The 21,912-nt window shown below is 45.4% G+C and overlaps 1 protein-coding gene across 1 annotated transcript in view; it reads left to right on the forward strand.

The window, feature by feature from the left end:
* The window catches only part of col21a1 (collagen, type XXI, alpha 1), a 212,475-nt gene that overhangs the window by 133,833 nt on the left and 56,730 nt on the right, over positions 1-21,912 (forward strand). The window contains exons 18-19 of the mRNA XM_028820544.2: positions 16,899-16,943; positions 18,491-18,544. Coding sequence (XP_028676377.1) covers positions 16,899-16,943; positions 18,491-18,544 — 99 coding nt within the window. The remainder of the gene's footprint in view (positions 1-16,898; positions 16,944-18,490; positions 18,545-21,912) is intronic.

A 21,912-nucleotide genomic window follows, 5' to 3' on the forward strand; every position in this document is an offset into this window, starting at 1 on the left:
TTCCACAATCCCCATTACTCTGTACTGTTGATCCCAAGTATTTAAACTCATCCACTTTCACCTCCTTCACTCTCTGCATCCTCACCATTCCACTGACCTCCTCTCATTCACACACATGTATTCTGTCTTGGTGGTCCTACTGATCTTCATTCCTCTTCTCTCTAGAGCATATCTCCACCTCTCCAGGGTCTCCTCGACCTGCTCCCTACTCTCACTGCAGATCACAATGTCATCACAGTCCACGGGGACTCCTGTCTAATCTCATCTGTCCATCACCATTGCAAATAAGAAAGAACTCAGAGCCGATCCCTGATGTAATCCCACCTCCGTCACTCCTACCGCAGACCTCACCACGGTCACACTGATATTTTCCTGTACTTACCCTTTACTTATTTTCTTCAGGGGTAATTGTACTCATCACGTTCATACCGAGTTGGTCTACTGTCACACTTTAAGATTAACACACACATACAGAGATATACGCAAACACACAGACCCTAACTGCAACAGTACCGTATGAACGATGTATACACACTGTGAGAGGTAGCCTGAACACCATCCAGACGGACACCAGCAAGTTCTAAAAGCACACACGTTTATTACAGACATGGTTCAAAAACACAAGTCCCCGCACACACACAGCGCTCCAGCTCCAAACACTCTTTGATTCAGTGCCTTTCACTGGTCCTTTCTGGGCCACCTTTCCTCCTCACTCCCGAGCGTTGCCTTCTTCCACCCGACTCCGGCTCTCCAATCGCAGGAAGGCGGTCCCCTTTTATCCCCACCAGGATGTGATCCATGTGCCTCTGATGAACTTCCGGCAGCACTTCCTGGTGTGGTGGAAGTGCTGCACGAGCCCCCAGAAGCAGTCCAGGTGACCCTGGAATTCCTCTCACCAGCACTTCCTGGTGTGGCGGAAGTGCTGGTTTCCAGGGCTGTAGGATTCACCAGGATTCTTAGGTCTTTAAGAAGGGGGACCGGAGGGTGTGTTCCAACTACAGAGGGATCACAATCCTCAGCCTCTCTGGAAAAGTCTATTCGGGGGTCCTGGAGAGGAGGGTCCGTCCGTCCGTCAGGAGGAACAGTGTGGTTTTCGTCCTGGTCGTGGAACAGTGGACCAGCTCTACACCCTTAGCAGGGTCCTGGAGGGTGCATGGGAGTTTGCCCAACCAGTCTACATGTGTTTTGTGGACTTGGAAAAGGCGTTCGACTGTGTCCCTCGGGGAGTCCTGTGGGGGGTGCTCCGGGAGTATGGGGTACCGGACCCCCTGACAAGGGCTGTTCGGTCCCTGTACAACCGGTGTCAGAGCTTGGTCCGCATTGCCGGCAGTAAGTCGAACCCGTTTCCGGTGAGAGTTGGACTCCACCAGGGCTGCCCTTTGTCACCGATTCTGTTCATAACTTTTATGGACAGAATTTCTAGACACAGCTAGGGCATTGAGGGGGTCCGGTTTGGTGGACTCAGGATTGGGTCACTGCTTTTTGCAGATGATGTTGTCCTGTTTGCTTCATCAGGCCGTGATCTTCAGCTCTCTCTGGATCGGTTCACAGCTGAGTGTGAAGCGGCTGGGATGAGAATCAGCACCTCCAAATCCGAGACCATGGTCCCTCAGCCGGAAAAGGGTGGAGTGCCCTCTCAGGGTTGGTAGCGAGATCCTGCCTCAAGTGGAGGAGTTCAAGTATCTCGGGGTCTTGTTCACGAGTGAGGGAAGAATGGAACGTGAGATCGACAGGCGGATCGGTGCGGCATCCGCAGTAATGCGGGCTCTGCATCGGTCTGTCGTGGTGAAAAAGGAGCTGAGCCGCAAGGCGAAGCTCTCAATTTACCAGTCGATCTATGTTCCTACCCTCACCTATGATCATCAGCTATGGGTAGTGACCGAAAGAACGAGATCGCGAATACAAGCGGCTGAAATGAGTTTCCTCTGCAGGGTGTCTGGGCTCTCCCTTAAAGATAGGGTGAGAAGCTCAGTCATCCGGGAGGGGCTCAGAGTAGAGCCGCTGCTCCTCCGCATCGAGAGGAGTCAGATGAGGTGGCTCGGGCATCTGATCAGGATGCCTCCTGGACGCCTCCCTGGTGAGGTGTTCCGGGCACGTCCAACCGGGAGGAGGCCCCGGGGAAGACCCAGGACACGCTGGAGGGACTATGTCTCTCGACTGGCCTGGGAACGCCTTGGGATTCTCCCGAAAGAGCTAGAAGAAGTGGCCGGGGAGAGGGAAGTCTGGGCATCTCTGCTCAAGCTGCTGCCACCGCGACCCGACCTCGGATAAGCGGGAGACAATGGATGGATGGATGGATGGATGGTCTCGTCTTTGTTGTTCTGTGGCTGTGTCATTAGGTAGACGTCGTTTACTGTTAGGAATCATAATTGAACATGCCACACAGACTGCTGGCACAGTGGATTAGAGCAAGTTTAGTTTACAGGTTGTGTTGTTTGGGCACCACCTACTGACTCTGGGAAGCCGCTGTGTTTGACTCTGGGGCGCCGCGGCGCAGTGCGCATGCGCTTCGGTGAGTCCGCCGTGCATAAATTAAACTGTCGTTTCGTAATATAGATTATTGGGACAAGACAAGACTTTTTCAGAGAGACGTGGCGAGACATTTTCAGAGAGATAACTTCATGTCCCGCGAGACGAGACTTTGTGCCAAGAGATGAACTGAAAACCTAACAGGTCCAAGCAGGGGTGGAAATAAAAGACAAAGAGTAGAAGAAGAAAAGACAAAGAGTAGAAGACAAAGTAGAACGTCGTAAAGAGGTTCAAAAACGTTGGCACGGTACACATGCAGAGCAGGTTAGAGATTATGAGAGTACTAAACTTCGAAAGTCTCAAAAAACTGATAGTAAAGATCGCCTTAGCGCTAATAAGAGGAAATTATTACTCGATGAAATAACGGAACAGCGAAAAGAGATCGAATGTGACAGAAGTATGTAGATATTGCTTGACTTTAAACTTCAAAATCATACCGACTCATGGCAGCAGGGAGGTGTTGTGGAGTGGGCTTCCAATAAACGGGTGGTACACAGAAACTATAGTGGAGAGTGGGGTGTGGGGTTAAGGGAGGGTGGTCATCTCCGTGGAAGTGTGACAGCTTGGTGACATTATAGCCTGTTCTTGTGGGGCGAAGTGCTGCTCCTTCAAGGGGCCGAACGGGGAAAGCAATTGCTAGCACTGAGTACCGCCGAGTTCTGGCCCGCTTCAAGGAGAAATAATAAAAATGAGCCAAGATCAACTTTCCAGAACAAGATTAAAATAAAAAAATAAACAAAGGAAAAATAACCTCTCTCTCCTCTGAAAAGGCCAAAATACACAAAAACACGCACATAAAAAAGTAATATTAGTGCACTGGGTGGCTGCACGAGCCCCTCTTAAGTACCCCACCACATTTCTTTCAATATTTGCCAGGGAACTAGAATTTACATATGAACTCAGAGTCGCCACAAGCGTGTGGCAGGCGGGCACAGGGCGGTCCTTTGGAGTGATGCCACTTCTGGTTCCCTAAAGACCCGTCTGCATGAAAGTTCCAGAAAGATCCTTTATTGATTTACATATCCTGATGACAGATTTATAAAATACTGCTGGGCTCCTGCCTTTTAAAAGAATTCCTGCCACATACAATAAGTTCTGATTTTCTCAATTTGTTGTTTCCTGCTTGTTAGCCTACTACACCTTTCCTTTTTTTTCCCTACATATCTGACTCACAAAGATCATGCGCAAAGACAATTTACCCCTTGGTAAAAAGTGGAATGCTTGCAGGGATGGTGGTCCTTCTGGAATCTTCTCCCATTCCTACGCAGACAAAAGGGACCATTGCTTTCTTAGTCACCTCTCTTTTACCAAGGCCCCTTCTTTCCTTCATTCCTCTCCTCTCTAGAGCAGATCTCCACCTCTCCAGGGTCTCCTCAACTTGCTCCCTACTCTCACTGCAGATCACAATGTCATCATAGTCCACGGGGACTCCTGTCTAATCTCGTTTGTCCACCTGTCCATCACCATTGCAAAGAAGAAAGGGCTGAGAACCGATCCCTGATGTAATCCCACCTCCGTCACTCCTACCGCAGACCTCACCACGGTCACACTGATATTTCCCTGTACTTACCCTTTACTTATTTTCTTCAGGGGTAATTGTACTCATCAGGTTCATACCGAGTTGGTTTACTGTCGCACCTTAAGATCAACACACACATACAGAGATCCTTCTGGAATCTTCTCCCATTCCCACGCAGACAAAAGGGACCATTGGTTTCTTAGTCACCTCTCTTTTACCAAGGCCCCTTCCTTTTCCACAATTGCTCAGTTAAAACCACCCAACTGGGACCTGCTTTGAAACAAACGATGTTAAACCAAACGTTGTATCAAAAGTCAATAGCAGTCATTGATGTGGAAAGAAAGGAAGGAACTGTCGCTACTCCCTGGTGTTTTGGATGGTGACAAATGAAGCAAATTCAGAATGCGTTCCCCTTTGATGGCCCAAAAGTGTTGTGGTGAGCAGAAATATCGGCGGAGTTTCTTTGCAGCATTTGTCGATTGTCGTAAAGCGTTTGACTCAGTTGATCGAGCTTCCCTGTGGGACATTCTGAGACTTGGTGGGATTGCTGGATACCATGGCCGGCTTGTACACTGGTACTGTGAGTGCTGTGCAGAGTGGAAGCAAACCCTCTATGTTTATCCCAGTTGATTCTGAGGTCCGTCAGCGGTGTGTTCTGCTCCTACTCTGTTCAATGCTTTCATGGACTGGGTGGTGGGCACAGTCGTGGGGTCCAGAGGCTGTGGGGCATCTGTTGGTGAAGAGACATTCATGGATCTTGACTTTGCTGACGATGCTGTGATCTTCACAGAATCAATGGATGCTCTGATCGGAGCGCTCAAGAGACTGAGTGAGGAGTCTGAGGGTCTGGGCTTGTGAGTGTCCTAATAAAAACCAAAGATCCAGGACTTTAATGACCTCTTGGGCATGGCCATCAGCAGTGTGTCTGTCTGCAGAGAGAGTGTCGACCTCGTTATTGAGAGGTTTACTTACCTAGGCAGTGACATTCATGTGACTCTAGTGACTCTTCCTATGAAGTCAGTAGATGGATTGGGAGGGCATGGGGGGGTCATGAGGTCACTGGAAAGGGGTGTGTGGCGCTCCTGATATCTCAACAAAAGGACGAAGGTCCAAGTCTTTAGAGTCCTGGTTCTCCCTGTTTCTGAGACATGGACGCTATCCAATGACCTGAGATGAAGACTGGACTCCTTCAGTATTGTGAGTGTCTCTTCAGACTCGCTGGTGTGACTTTGTTGGTCACGGAGTACTGAATGAGGCACATGACCTGCATTGTGAGGGAGTGTCAGTTATAGTGCTATGATTCCCTGAGGGTGAACTGGCTCGCAGGACCCTCATTGTCGAGAACTCGAGTGGCTGGACCAGGCCAAGGGGATACCCACATAACACCTGGCTGCAGCAGATAGATGGCCATTTCCAGAGGGTCGTAGGGTCCAGCAACTGTGGGGTATCTGTTGGTGAAGGGAGATTCACTGATCTTGACTTTGATCTTCACAGAATCAATGGAGGCTCTGATGGGGGCTCACGAGAGACTGAGTGAGGAGTCTGAGTGTCTGGGCTTGTGAGGGTCCTGATAAAAACCAGAGATCCAGGAATTTAATGACCTCTTGGGCACGTCCATCAGCAGTGTGTCTGTCTGCAGAGAGAGTGTCAACCTCGTCATTGAGAGGTTTACTTACCTGGGCAGTGACATTCATGTCTCTGGTGACTCTTCCTATGAAGTCAGTAGATGGATTGGGAGAGCATGGAGGGGTCATGAGCTCGCTGGAAAGGGGTGTGTGGTGGTCCTGATATCTTAACAAAAGGATGAAGGTCTAAGTCTTTAGAGTCTTGGTTCTCCCTGTTTGTGAAACATGGATGCTATCCAGTGACCTGAGATGAAGACTGGACTCCTTCAGTATTGTGAGTGTCTCTTCAGACTCGCTGGTGTGACGTTATTGGTCACGGAGTCCCGAATGAGGCACATGACCTGCATTGTGAGGGAGCGTCAGTTACAGCGCTATGATTCCCTGAGGGTGAACTGGCTCGCAGGACCCTCATTGTTGAGAACTCTAGTGGCTGGACCAGGCCAAGGGGATACCCACATAACACCTGGCTGCAGCAGATAGATGGCCATTTCCAGAGTGTCATAGGGTCCAGCAACTGTGGGGTATCTGTTGGTGAAGGGAGATTCACTGATCTTGACTTTGGTCTTCACAGAATCAATGGAGGCTCTGATGGGGGCTCTTGAGAGACTGAGTGAGGAGTCTGAGTGTCTGGGCTTGCGAGGGTCCTGATAAGAACCAAGAGCCAGTTCCAGACCAGAGTCCAAGTCTTTAGAGTCCTGGTGCTCCCTGTTTGTGAGACATGGACGCTATCCAGTGACCTGAGATGAAGACTGGACTCCTTCAGTATTGTGTGTGTCTCTTCAGACTCGCTGGTGTGACTTTGTTGGTCACGGAGTCCTGAATGAGTCACATGACCTGCATTGTGAGGGAGCATCAGTTATGGCACTACGGCCATATGGCGGGATTCCCAGAAGGTGATCTGACTCACAGAACCCTGATTGTTGAGGACCCGAGTTGCTGGACCAGGCCAAGGGGATGCCCACATAACAACTGGCTGCAGCAGATAGAGGGTCATTTCCTAGGGGGGGTCTGCCTTGGGGGTTGCCAACCAGGATCCTGAGTTGTTTCATCATGTGGTGGGTGTAGCCATGTGATGTACCAGTGCAGGCTCCCCAACCTGACCTGACCTGATTAAGAAAGTTTATCAAATCAAATCAAAAATCAAACTATGAACCTTTACAAAGCCCATAAGCAAAGAAGCCTTTATAGAATGATACGGTCCTTTATCAAGCAATAGTCCTATGAACAACCATACTCCCTCATTTTAGAATCTTTATTTTTCAGAGTATGGTCTGTGAGGACCTGGGGTGGGGGGGTTTGGGGGACTGGACCCTGAAAACAAAAAAATGGCGGAAGTGGTGGAAACAGCCAATCCAGATATGCGCGAGAAGGAAGACCTCCACATTCAAATGGTCAAAGAGTTAAGAAATAACCGCTGTTTTCTGGGTTTTGAGATACTAACCAGGACAACGTCGTCGGGGGGGTCTCATCCTTGCCCGTCTTTTGAGAAGTCCCTTTTTTTTTTTTTCCTGGCATGCAACCCATTAAACGAAAATAAATAAATAAATAAATAAAATTGGAGAAATGTAACTTCTCTGCTGTGGTTACTTTGAGAGAAAAAAAACGAGAATGGGCCAAGCTGCTCTGTTTGTTTTGCTACGTTGCAGGAAGTTCACCTCGGTGCAGCCTTTTCAAATCGCTGGAACAGCCCGCCGCTCGGGGAAATTCCGTTTCCATCTAAATCTCTTTGACACATGGCAGTGCAGGAGCAGCAACAGATTAAGGAAAAGAATCTTGAGGGGGTTTGTAATTGTGGATAGATTGTATCGGTGCTTGGAATTCTGGGATAGGTCAGTGTGGATTTTGTAAACTCTGTAGAAAAAGATGGGCCTGCAAGAGTAGCAAAACACAATCACGGGTCGCTGTAAACTGTATGGTGTGGGTGTGGGTGTGGGTGTGGGTGTTGGGGGTATTTAATGGCCCACGGTGGCTGCAACTGCCAACACCTCCTTGAACCTGCAACTCTTGATAGTCATGTCTGAGGATAAGCCATAATAAGGACAAGTAGGTGCAAAGTGCGCTCAGTGCTTTTATTAACAAAATAAAGTGAAGTGCAGTTCTTGACATAACTATAAGGTGTGGTGGACGGCTGGGGACCTTGCCCGGCTGGGATGCCCCTATAATAGGAGGTCATTGGGAGAGAGCCTATCCATACTATTACCCCCTCGAGCGCTAGAAGGCAGGTCCTCCTGGCATGCAGCATGGAGCTTGGAAGCTCAACCCTGTTGGTGCCCATGGCCACCACTAGGGGGTGCCTGGTGAACTGCTGAGCCCTTGTATGTAGCACTTCTGCCACACCCAGAAGTGCTGCCAGATGGTCAACGAGCACCTGGAGCCCCTCGGGGTGCCTTATAAAAGGAGCCAGCGGCCACTACTAAGGGAGCCAGAGTCGGGTGGGAGAAGAATGAAGCTTGTGAGGAGGAGTCGAGGCAAAGAGAGTGTTTGGTGCTGGACTGTACTTGTGTTGTGACTGTGCTGTACACGTGGGAAACAGGGGAAGGTGATTCCCACAGGAGGAGAAAGAAAAATAAAAAATAAATGTGCTGAACTTCTTTCCCAATGTCTGTCTGTATCGGGCTGGGGTGGCTGGTGTGCCCCCTGGTGGTCCACAGAGGGTAAATCAAAAAGTGAAGGCCACTGGAAAATAACCGCAACAGTTGTCACCTTGTCACCAAGCTTCTTGCTGGTGGTCTTGTAGCCCATTCCAGTCCTGTGACGGCTCTTTGGTGTTGCCCATAGTGGTGGAGAGGCTGGAATGGAAGAAATGGATTCTGTGGACTGGTGTGCTTTATACACATAAGGAGTTGAGATCAGGGGTATCTGGGATTGATTGATTGATTGTAATCTGTGTGCCATGTGAGCCAATCTGTGGGAGCCAGAATTCCGGCTGGGTTGTAGGGGATCACATACGTGTTTCACTCAATGACATGTAAATCAATTTCTAACTCTGATGTCACTAGGGGGCTCTGCCCCCTGCTCGCTTCGCTCGCCAACCCCTGGTGTTCGGAATGACAAAGAGCGTGATGTATGAATGAGATATAGAATAGTGTGACGGTGTAGATGATGCAAATAGAAAGCAAACAATAAAGTGTGTGGCACAGTGTAAAGGTTTATTGGAAAATTTCTTTGTACACGCCGTTTAAGTGTAAAAGGTAATTCCAGCTCAGAACTTGTAAGGTCATTTAAGATGGTTATTGTTGTGATCAGAGTCAAGTTTCTCAGAGCTTAGAAAGAGTTGTGTCTCTCCAGGAAGTAATGGAATGACTTGGGTATTAATGTTTTCCACATTAATATTTTTTGGACATAATATAGTGCGTTGTGTTAAAAGGGGCATTTGGTCTAATGAGATTGCTGTTCCAAATGTCTCTGTAACTAAGTCGTCGCAGATAAAGGCTTGAGGAATTGTAATAATATGTGCCTGAAGTCCAGCTGTATTGGTGAGTGTACCATCTCTCAGTTGTAATAAGCAATTGTTATGATCTGGTTCTGGACATCGTATCTTTTTTACTAACTGTATCTTTTGAAAGTAATGCCAATTGTCTGCGTATTTTAAGGTGCACTAAACAATAGCTGAGTGCATGGCATCTGGAAGAATAGCTAATCACTGTCTAAAATCTCCTCCTCATAAAATTACCTTTCCTCCAAATCGAATATTATTATTCATAAACGTTTGTAGAAGTTTATGAATGGTGTTGAGTAAGTGACTTCATGCCATTGTACATTCATCAATAAATAACATTTTTTCAAGACGGATGTCACGTGCAGTGCCACCGTTAATGTTCATAGTGGATACCGATTTGTAGGATCTAATGTAGTTGATAAAGATTTCACTTTCAGGTACATCGTCAGTTATAAGCTTCTGTAGATATTCAGTATATGAATGTAAAGAAGGCAGTCTAATTTGACCCTTTTGACAACAACGTGTAAATGTATAACTTGTATTGCCAGTTGTTTCTTCAGGGAAGTGAACTGAATGAGAATGATTGCAAATGACATTCATTAATCCGAATGAATTTTCCTGGTGTATGTTTTGCTTGTGCCGTTTGAGAGGCGCGTTGTTGCATGTGTAGTATTTGAGACGTGTTGTTTTGGAGCTGTAATCCATTTGCCTGTGCTGTGTGAGAAGCCCGTTGTAGCCTTCGCTGCCATTAACGTATGTCTGAGACGGGAGGTGTTTCGTTTTGAATCCGTGCCTGTTGCGATGCAGCACTTTGATTGATAGTTTGCGTAATGTGGATCTAGGATGTAGATTTGTGCATATTTGCGTTGTTGATTTGTTTCAGGGTTCACTGTTCCAATTTGATGCAGTATTTGTGCACATATGCGAAAGTAGTATGGGCCATTGCCTTTTGGTGGCCTGATATTTACTCCGGTACATGCAAAAGCAAATGAACTATTGTAGGATCTAATGCAGTTCATAAAGTTTTTACTTTTAGGTACATCGTTAGTTAGAAGCTTTAGTTGAGCTTTGCGTTTTTGGAGTCGAGACATTTTTTCTTTTAGAAATATGGATAAGTAATAAGGAGTATTGCACTCACTGTTAATATGGAGACTTTTCTGCGGTTGAACGGTTAATAGTGCCTTATTGTAAGGAGATCCACCTATGCTGCATAGCCGTCTATTTTGTTGTTTCTTTCGTGTTCGTGTGTTTGTTCCTGTTATCCTTTCCTTTTCGTTTTGTACCCGTGACCGTGTATTCATGACTTGTTTCTTTCTCAGCATGCGAAATATGGATAAGTAATAAGGAGGATCGCAGTCACTGTTAATATGTTTCCTTTTCTGCAGTTGAACGATTAATAGTGCTTTATTGTAAGGAGATCCACCAATGCTGACACCTATGCTGTCTAGTGTGAAGGTGTTGATGTTCACTTTAGAATATGTGGCTTTGGGTGTCACTTCTTATGGATGTGTGTGTGTGTGTGGGGGGGGGGTTGAGGATTGTTGTCGCGCGAGCGTCTTCTTTCTTTTTGTGTTCCTGTGTCTTGTTGAATCCCCCTCTTTGTGTGTGTCCCGTCCCTTGCTTGTAGGGTCTGTGGGGTGGTTTTGTGTTCTTTTTTTTGTGTTCCATGGGCTTGTTGAATCCCCCTCTTGGTGTGTGTTCCGTCCGGTGCCTGTAGGTGGGGGGGGGGGGGGTGCCTTGCTGTTGTGCGCGAGCCTCTTTTTTTTTTTTTTTTTTTTTTTTGGGTCTAGTTTCGTGTGCAATGTGTTTCGTGCTTTGCTTGCGTTTGAATACTTTTTTATGTGCCTTTTCCTTTTTTCGGTGCTCTTTGCGCCTCATTTCTCCATTTTTCCTGTGCTCACTCCTTTTTTCTGTGGTCTTGTCCGCCTCTCGCGGCCCCTCATCCGCCTCTCTCGCCCTCTTTTGTCCGCCTTTCTCGGCTCCTCAGCCGACTCTCGCGGACTCTTTTTGCGCCTGCGCAGTACGTCTTTTTGCAGCTATGGCCCATTGCCGGATGTGCCTGCGTCCATCATCCGGTTTAGCATTCTCGGTTAGTAATATGGATGTGTCTTTTCTGGATTTTCCGTTGATATTCTGTTTCTCTCCATTAAAATCAGAGACTGTTCAATTCTTTGTAAAGGAGCAAACTTACAAATTCAGCAGGGGATCAAATCCAAATTTCACCCCACTGTATATTTGTGCGTGTTAATATAAAAGCCTGCGAACGCAGATATCGGCGCTGTGAAGTCGTGGCGTACGCTGCACACTCGTCTGGCAGAAGCTACGCTGCGCGGATATCAATGTGCAGGTAAAGGACCTTGACCTTCGCTAATCCACTCTTGAGCCCCTACGTAACGCAGGCTAACTAGATATCATAATGCATTTCGTATTAACTTTATTGCCCGAAGATGAGCCCTAATGAATCGAAATGCTATTGGAGTCCATTTTCTCATCACAGCCACTTTGACGTCAAGGACGTATTCGCCACCTGGAGGTGAGCATCATCTGATTGCCCCTCCCTTCGTTTTCACGTCCCTGTTAAAAATCGATGGCCTTTTGGTTAATCAATTCTTACAATTAATTTGGGATCAGGATGTGAAAACCCGGACCGCTCAACTAATAATTCAATTACTAATTCATTGTTGCACTCGTGTCCCTTATGGCTGGAATGACAGGCGGCTGTGCCAGTCAGCGGCAGCGGGCAGCTTCACTGATGAGGGCCAAGCAGCGGACAGCCTCGACTTGGTGCTTCAATGCCGCTTGCAAGAAGGGAAAAATGACGAGCCTTTAACAACTGATTCTTTATGCTAATATGTTCTGCTGTAACTTTATTATCATTAGGATATACAAAGACGCATTGACAAATACACTTACATGCTAATTTAAAATACAATATTTTATAAATACAAAGGATTTGATCCCCTGCTGAATTTGTACGTTTGCTCACTGACTGTACAAAGAAATGAACCGTCTCTAATAACTCTGATGTCGTGTACCTTTTCTGGATTTTCGGTTGATATTCCGTCTCTCTCCATTAAAATGAAACTACCATAAAAATCAGGGACTGTTCATTTCTTTGTAAAGGAGCAGACTTACAAATTCAGCAGGGGATCAATTCCTTGTCCCCCCCACCCCACTGTATATTTGTGCGTGTTAATATAAAAGCCTGAGAACGCAGATATCAGCGCTGTTAAATCGTGGAGTACTCTGCACACTCGTCTGGCAGAGGCTACGCTGCGCGGACATCAATGTGCAGGTGAAGGACCCTGACCTTCGCTAATCCACTCTTGAGCCCCTATAGTAGCGCAGTCTAACTAGATATCATAATTCATTTCATATTAACTTTACTGCCTGAATTATTGATTGTAAAATGAATAGACCTTGACACCAAAAAGAGGTTTGGGGCAGCCACCCGTATACTTGAATAAGGCTGCAATACTGGAGATTTGGCAACACAGAAGTGTACAGGTTGAGTCCAGCAACTGAACTGAATACAAGTGGAGGTCGTCTGGCTTTTAAAGCAGGTCGGCGGAAGTGATGTCATCTGGGGGGGCGGGACCAGAATTAACATTCTTGGGGTTGGAACTGGAAGTGATGTCATTGGGCCGGGAAGTTTTTGTTTTTTATTTTTTTTAAATTCTCCTGAACTGTAGCTGTGAGATCTTTCACTTGGATGTTAGAGATTGCATTGAGTAAGTAAAGCTGGAAAAAATATTGGTTTGTGTGTTTTCATTTAAGGCTGTAAAGCAAAAAAATAGGAATATTTTGAAGGGGGGGGGGGATTATTTTCTATACCCACTGTATATGCCGAGAAGGAAAGTGACATTATCAGTGGCTCCTGGACTGGAAGTGACATCATTTGTGGTGCCAGAACCCTGCAGGATTTCCCATGGATGGTCTGCAAGGGATCGAGAAAGAAAATCAGTGCAGCTCGCCACCCCCTGGTCTGCCGTGGAATTACTACCATTCATGCCCTTTAACTCTCTCCCAGTCACACTTGTGTGACAATCCTTAATCGCAATCCTCAACACCGATTGTGGCGAGATCCCTTTCTAAACTCCTAAGCATCCAGAACCTTCTCTCGGAAGATCTCAGAGGGTTCTTTCAGTCTTGTTGTGGTAAGAGCACAGAGAGTTCAACAACGGTTTAAGGCAGTGGTTCTCAATCTGTTGGGCGGGCCCCCCTAGGGGTGCGCAAAGTAACAAAAAGGGGGTCGCGAAGATGTGAAAAAAAGAAAACAAGAATCGAAAATATTGAAAACAAAACAAATTAACTTAAACTACATTCTGATACTAGAAAAATAAATATAGAGTTAGATAAATGTCGATAAAAGTTAAGTAAGTACAGTATAATAAAATATGCATCTATGATATATCATTAATTAAAAAAGAACAAATTGGTATTAGTGGGCTCCTTTCAAAAAAAAGTTAGGGGGGTACGATTAAAACTGTTATGAAAACTCGGGTCGCAAATCCTTAAAGGTTGAGAAACGCTGGTTTAAGGGTTGCTTCAATGATGTCACATTCCAAGGGAATTCTGGGAGAATAAGCATGACAATGAATGACACAAGAGTTCCGGAATTGCAGCTCCCTTAGAAAACAAAGATATGGGAATATTTTGAGCTTGGAAAATTATGAAGTAATGAGAAAGTCATACTCCTTGAAGTCTAAACCCCATCCAGATCAATGTATAGAATTGCGTAAATCCATCCAGGAAATCCACAAAAAATGGATAAAGCTTGCAGGTCGCAATACAGGCATACGCATGAGCGGGACTGGCAGTAGATCGAGGCCATGCCCGGTGCTTGTACCATCTTTGCACCTGATGCTGTCAAGGACAGCTGTGACCCACCACAGAGCTGCCGTCTGGGGGAGGCAACCATGACAAGGGGCCCCAAGATTTCTGTGAATCTTCATCCAATGGCGCCGACGGGACGGCTGAGGTCGAATAGCAATTATTGGCGTGGTGCGAACGTATGCCATATCGATATAAACTCTGTAACTCGATTTCACTGAGCCGGCGATATTGTATTGTGTGTTAATTAGTATGAGTGCCACTGTGAAGCATTTCTAGTTCTGCCGAGTGAAATCCGCACCAGAGCCAGATATAAGCCTACTAAGAATTGCACTCGTTGTCACAACCTCCATCGAAGAGATCCCTGCCACTAAACATCTCCAGGACACAAGGGGAGCCCACCTAGTTCAAACATCAAAGCTTTCATCTTGAAGCGACATCTTTATGGGAATCACGAGGGAAGAAGAAATTGCAGAAATTGGCGGGACGTTTACATAGTAGATATGATATTACATAAATTTAATTATGGTTGCGCTAAATTTCAATGTGATTGGCGTTAAGCATGAGTGTAGCATAGGCACGTTACTCGATCAGCTAGGGGAGGCAAAATTATCCTAGTACGGAACAAGGGGGGTCCAGGTGCTCAGCCTTAATGGTCAGGGGCCCAAGATTTTCTGGCGACGGGGCTGCCCACCGCAACCCAAAACCAAATGAAGCAGGTCTGAGGATGTTATGTATGTGACGGGATATTATGTTCTTACTGTCTCTGGAGGCGATTGCTGGATTTCCCAAAGTCTCTGCATGCAGTGCAATTACTTCCGTGGATTCTGTCCTCATCGCTCAGTCTCATCATTAGGTAAATGAGCGATGTTTTATGAAAATGGGATGCCTGCTGCAGCCAGTGCCGAAATCAGATAAATGCTTACAGAGGATTTCCTAAAACAATGACATCAACTTTCTGTCCACGCCAGCGAGTCATTCGCTATTCCATCACAATCTTTCTTGCTGGAGCCTGGCATTGTTCTCCCAGCTATGGTGTGTTCCACATTGCTGTGCTTCCTTGGGTGATTTAGATTGAGCTTTCGAAGCCACATATTTGATCTGGTTTAAATTACCCTCGGTGCCAAGACTGACTCGTACAAGGCCGCTTCAGAGAAGTTGGCCCATCATAGTCGTATCTTGCTGTTCACTTTAGAGTTTTAAACACTCCAGACCAGTATTTCCAAAGCAGCTCAATATGTATGCTTGGCCTTTTCTAGGCTTTTTGTTCAGTTCTACCCAGGCACACACACACACACACACAAAAAAAAAAAAAAACAGTCGTGTGAAAAAGTCAGTGCACCCCAAGGAAACTACGGAACTTCGTCAATATACAGTAGAGTCTGGCTTATCTGACATAAACGGGCCGGCAGAACGTCTGATAAGCAAAAATGTCAGATAATAGGAGGTGTTAAGAAAATGCCTATTTTTTTCAAAACCTGGCACGATCTAATCAATATTATTTTAGAATAAGAGAAATAACTATTACCACATTTAATTCCCTTCTCCATCTCCTATTTACCTATATATTTATTTCTCCCGTTCTTTTGCTTATTGTTGCCTTATTAAAAAGCACTAAGCGATTCTCCTTTGGCTAAGCTCTCCCTCTCAGGGGTGGGGTTTGATTTGTCTTCAATTTTGTTTGGTTATAAATTGATCTATTTGTATGGAATGATTACAATAAAAATTGATAAATAAAAACAAAAAAAAAGAAAAAGCCTGATAGATAGATAGATAGATAGATAGATAGATAGATAGATAGATAGATAGATAGATAGATAGATAGATAGATACTTTATTAATCCCAAGGGGAAATTCACATTATCCAGCAGCAGCATACTGATACAATAAACAATATTAAATTAAATATTGATAATAATGCAGGTAAAAAAAAAAACAAAAAAAAAAACCAGACAATAACTTTGTATAATGTTAAATGTTACCGTTAACGTTAACATCAAACATCAAACTATGTTATACTGTAATTTTACACATTACAAACCTAATAATCATGTTTTACAACAAAACAACAGAAAAAATGAACTGAAAAAATGAACTTAGTAACAAAAAATAGACTACGCTCACGCTCGCAACTTGCAGTTCTTGTTGCCGATTGATGCGTTTTTTTTTTTTTTTTGCGGTGGGACGTCGGATAATACGGAATGTCGGATAAGTGAAGGTCGGATAAGCGAGACTCTACTGTATTTGAACAAGACGAACAATGGATCTTCATGCAAACGGTGCCTGCAGGTAAAGGTGATGGACCTGAACAAATGACCCATCAGACGGACATGGAGTTTTCATTCTCGTAATGGAATTCCACAAAAAAATGCAGGTTTGTCACGTGGCTAATGTAACTCCAACCTTGCATTGATCACCACGTGAAATCCGTCAAATGAGAATCAGGTGTTTCTTATGAGGTGCCAATGATTAGAAACTCCTTAAGGAAGAATGAAGGTGGGCCCGACTGTCTTATTTAAAATGTAGATATCGAGGGTCTGGTGTTTGCTATTTCTTTGCTTATTGACGTGTGTGGATCAAAAGAGCTCCCTAAGACATGATAGAAGCTTGTGGAATCCTAGGAGTCTAGCAAGGGATTGAAAAGATCTGGAAATCAGTACCGGTTGAAGCCCTAGGAGAAGTGGGCAACCTCCTTCTACTGTGGACACCGTTAAACCTGGATAAGGGGTGAACAGGGAACTGTTATGATTGGTGTTTTTCATTCAATGGTTGAGGGACCAACCTGAAATGTTATGAGCAAAGTATGGATCTACTATGCATGTACCCTTCTGTTGTTTTCCAAGTGCAGACTCTTCCATTATTACGTTGTGCTTACAATCAACGACTATACTCAGTGGTTATGGACATCCACAAAGTTTGATTTACTTTTCTCACATACATATTGTTTTTGCAGGGTATGCCAGGAATTCCAGGAAATGACGGCCTTCCCGGACCGAAGGTACGCACTTTTAATTTGTTTACCAACACCAGTAACTTTCATCTGTTATGGAAAACATGCAAGTCCGTGGATCTCTTTTATAAAAAATGCGACTGGATTTGAATGTGGAAATTACACCAAATACAGGAAGGGTGGGTACGATGGAGCACTGGTAGTAAGGAGACCAGGGACCTCCCTATGTGGAATTTTCATGTTCTCCCTGGTGGATTGCTGATCCTTGTGTGTGGTTGTGGTGTGTGCAGGGGTGTAGCACAGAACTGTGGGCCCTATACAGTCATGGTGAAAAGTTCTGAGAATGACCCAAGTGTTGGTTTTCACAAAGTTTGCTGCTTCAGTGTTTTTAGATCTTTTGGTCAGATGTTTCTATGGGATACTGAAGTAGAATTACAAGCATTTCAGAAGTTTCAAAGTATTTTATTGACAATGACATTAACAGTCCATATTTGCAGTGTTGGCTCTTCTTTCTTTTTCAAGACCTCTGCAATTAACCCTGGCAGGCTGTCCATCAACTTCTGGGCCCAATCCTGACTGATGGCAGCTGCCCATTCTTAAATAATCAGGATTGGTGGATTTTTGTTTGTCCACCCACCTCTCAATGGGATTAAGGTCTGAGGAGTTTCCTGACCATGGATCTACAATTTCGAATGTTTTGTTCTCCGAGCCACTTAGTTCTAACTTTTGCCTTGTGGTCCGGTGCTCCATAATGCATTGTTGGCCAACAAACTGTTCTTGGATGGTTGGGAGAATTTGGTCTCTGAGGATGTTTTGGTCCCATTCTTCATTCATAGCTCGGGATTGGGGCACCACCAGTGCAGATGGCAGCTGCCCATTCTTACATAATCAGGATCGGTGGATTTTTGTTTGTCCACCCACCTCTCAATGGGATTAAATTCTGAGGAGTTTCCTGGACATGGATCTACAATGTCGATGTTTTGTTCCCCAAGCCACTTAGTTCTCAATTTTGCCTTATGGCCCGGTGCTCCATCATGCATTGTTGACCAACAAACTGTTCTTGGATGGTTGAGAGAAGTTGGTCTCAGAGGATGTTTTGGTCCCATTCTTCATTCATGGCTCGGGATTGGGGCACCACCAGTGCAGAGCTGGCTCAGGAATGGCAGCAGGCAGGTGTGAGTGAGGTGAAGACTCATGGAGGATGGCCTGGTGGTTGTCAAGAAGGGCAGCAAAGAAGCCATCAGGGACAGACTGATATGCTGGGATTGGACTGCTGGGAAAAAGTGATTGTCTCTGATGAATCCCCTTTCTGATTGTTTGGGGGTATCTGGAAAAAAGAAAAGGAGAACGGTGCTACCATCAGACCTGTGTGATGCCAACAGTAAAGCATCCTGAGACCATTCATGTCATGTGGGGTTTCTTCTCAGCCAAGGCAGTGCAGGGCTTACTCACAATTTTTCCATGTGCTGCATTGGTAAGACTCTCCGTTGGGGAGCTAAGTCACCCCGGGGCCTGTGGGGAGGCCTTAATCCTGCTTTGACATACAGTATACTACCACCTAAACTCTTTCTTTTTTTGTTTTGTTCTAAATATAGGGGGATCTTGGATTAAGTGGTGAAAATGGAGCCAGAGGGTTACCCGGAGTAGCCGTAAGTTGAATCTCTTTACGTATCCAAGTTTCGATCCCTTGTTGTATTTCGACAGTCAGCTCAGATGATATCACACTCAGGGCCGTCTTAACACATGGGCATGCTGGACCCTCTGCTAATCTATGTATGTTGTGACTTGCTGTCAATAAATAAATACTATCTCTCTATCATATAAAAAAATCCTGCAGACGAGACTGGCCATGAGATTTTTTTTTCAACTCCCATCCTCATCCTCAACCATATTGAACCACGCCCACGGTCCTCTCACCTCTCATTGGTGTGCATGCTTTTGACAGACACAGTTCTTGCTCTCTCAGCTCTTATAAATTTTAACGTTTTCCTCACTTTAAGTTCACAATTAAAGAAGACATATTATGTCCAAATCTTACTTACTACATCAACTTCTGTATGGACATTGTAGTTCCAGTAAGAACAGTACGCTGCTATGCTAACAACAAGCCATGGATTACAAGTGACATCAAGGGCCTATTGAACCAGAAGAAAAGGGCTTTTAAAGGCGGTGATCAGCATGAGCTCAAGCGCGTGCAGAAGGAACTCCGAGTCCAGCTCAGGGCGGCAAAGGAGCAGTACAGGAGAAAGCTGGAGCAGAAGTTGCAGAATAACAGCATGAAGGAAGTGTGGGATGGGATGAAGATCATCACTGGCTGCAGCTCGAAGTGGGGTGCCACCATTGAGAGAGACGTGAAGAGAGCAAACCAGATGGACAACTTCTTTAACAGGTTTGACCACCCTAACCCACTCTCACGTAAGAGTACTGCATCCTCCACCCATCCTTCTGCTGATACCAGCATAAGGACAGAGTTTTCCCCCCACCCACAATTACAGCAGCCCAGGTGAGCAGAGAGCTGAGGAGACTTCGTGCCAGCAAAGCAGAGGGTCCAGATGGAGTATCGCCATGACTGCTGAAGGCCTGTGCGTTGGAGCTGGGGAGTCCTCTACAGCGCATCTTCAACCTGAGCCTGGAACAGGGGAGAGTCCTGAGGCTTTGGAAAACATCTTGCATCACCCCAGTCCCAAAGGTATCACGTACTAGTGAGCTGAATGACTTCCGGCCTGTCGCTCTGACGTCACATGTGATGAAGACCATGGAGCGGCTGCTGCTTCACCACCTGAGGCCACAGGTCCGTCACGCCCTCGACCCTCTGCAGTTTGCATACCAGGAGAAGGTGGGTGCGGAGGATGCCATCATCTACATGCTACAATGATCCCTCTCCCACTTGGACAGAGGCAGTGGTGCACTAAGAATTATGTTTCTGGACTTCTCTAGCACCTTCAACACCATCAAACCCCTGCTCCTTAGGGACAAGCTGACAGAGATGGGAGTAGATTCATACCTGGTGGCATGGATCGTGGACTATGTTACAGACAGACCTCAGTATGTGCGTCTCGGGAACTGCAGGTCTGACATTGTGGTCAGCAACACAGGAGCACCACAGGGGACTGTACTTTCTCCGGTCCTCTTCAGCCTATATACATCGGACTTCCAATACAACTCGGAGTCCTGCCACGTGCAAAAACTTGCTGACAACACTGCTATCACGGGCTGCATCAGGAGTGGGTAGGAGGAGGAGTATAGGAACCTAATCAAGGATTTTGTTAAATGGTGTGACTCAAACCACTTACACCTGAACACCAGCAAGACCAAGGAGCTGGTGGTGGATTTTAGGATGACCAGGCCCCTCACACACCCCGTGATCATCAGAGGTGACTGTGTGCAGAGGGTGCAGACCTATAAATACCTGGGAGTGCAGCTGGATGATAAATTGGACTGGACTGCCAATACTGATGCCCTGTGCAAGAGGACAGAGCCGACTATACTTCCTAGAAGGCTGGCGTCCTTCAACATCTGCAATAAGATGCTGCAGATGTTCTATGAGAAGGTTGTGGCGAGCGCCCTTTTCTACGTGGTGGTGTGCTGGGGAGGAAGCATTAAGAAGAAAGACGCCTCACGCCTGGACAAACTGATGAGGAAGGCAGGCTCTATTGTAGGTACGGAGCTGGACAGTCTGACATCTGTGGCGGAGTGACGGGCGTTGAGCAGACTCCTGTCAATCATGGAGAATCCACTGCATCCACTGAACAGGATCATCTCCAGACAGAGGAGCAGCTTCAGCGACAGACTGCTATCACCGTCCTGCTGACTGACAGACTGAGGAGATCGTTCCTCCACCACACTATGAGACTCTTCAGTTCCACCCGAGGGGTTAAACGTTAACATTATTCAAAGTTATTGTCTGTTATACCTGCATTTTTATTACTCTTTAATTTAATATTGTTATTATCAGTATGCTGCTGCTGGAGTATGGGAATTTCCCCTTGGGGATTAATAAAGTGTCTATCTATCTATCTATCTATCTATCTATCTATCTATCTATCTATCTATCTATCTATCTATCTATCTATCTATCTATCTATCTATCTATCTATCTATCTATCTATCTATCTATCTATCTATCTAAGACTTTCATCCCGAAGGGTTATCAACAGAAGAAATGAGTACACGGGCAATCCTAGCACCAAGAAACGATGAAGTCAAACGAATTAATGCGAAAATTGTCGATCGGTTACACTGCAAATTGGTTAAATGCGTATCAATAGACTCTGCTGAAACAGTTGGTGGTGATGGTGCGGAAGATGAAAACATCAACTTACAATATCACGAAGAATATCTACAACCGTTAACACTGTCCGGTCTTCAACTGCACAAATTACTGTAGAAAGAAGGATATATTCAAGAAAAGTCATGTAGTGCATCTTCAGGGGATAACATTAGAATTCGAAAAAGTCGTTTTATTAATTAGAGAGAAAGAAATGAAATTAACTCACGGGCAGCTTTATGGTGCGTTGTCAGGATGAAAGTCCAAACACAGAGTCAAAATTCAATGTGATATTGACGAAAATTGAATTAAAAAAATTGTTTTTACTGAAGTTTTACAGTAAAAGTGTAAGTTTAAAAAGTATATGCATGTTCATTTCAAAGCCAAACAGAACGAAATCATATTACGTGATCAATAACTCTAACGCAACATGAAACATAATTTACTATCAAATTATTATGTTTTACTATTTTTTAATATGGTTAATAACTCACTGTAATAATCCGCATCCCCATACGCAAGCGGCAGATCCACAAAGAGGCTAGCATGTAGCGCAGGCCCGGGGGTTGGCGAGCGGAGCAAGCAGGGGGCAAAGCCCCCTAGTACTCTACAAAACTATAAATATTTGTTATTGTGTTACAAGTGGACGTTGGCATTCACCTCTGATTTAGTTTCACGGTCACCTGTCTGTGTACGGGTCTCACGCACGACATCACGTAAAAGTGTATCTGTTAACATCACTTCAGCTCA

The sequence above is a fragment of the Erpetoichthys calabaricus genome, chromosome 15 (genome assembly GCF_900747795.2).
Source record: "Erpetoichthys calabaricus chromosome 15, fErpCal1.3, whole genome shotgun sequence".
Lineage (NCBI taxonomy): Eukaryota > Metazoa > Chordata > Cladistia > Polypteriformes > Polypteridae > Erpetoichthys > Erpetoichthys calabaricus.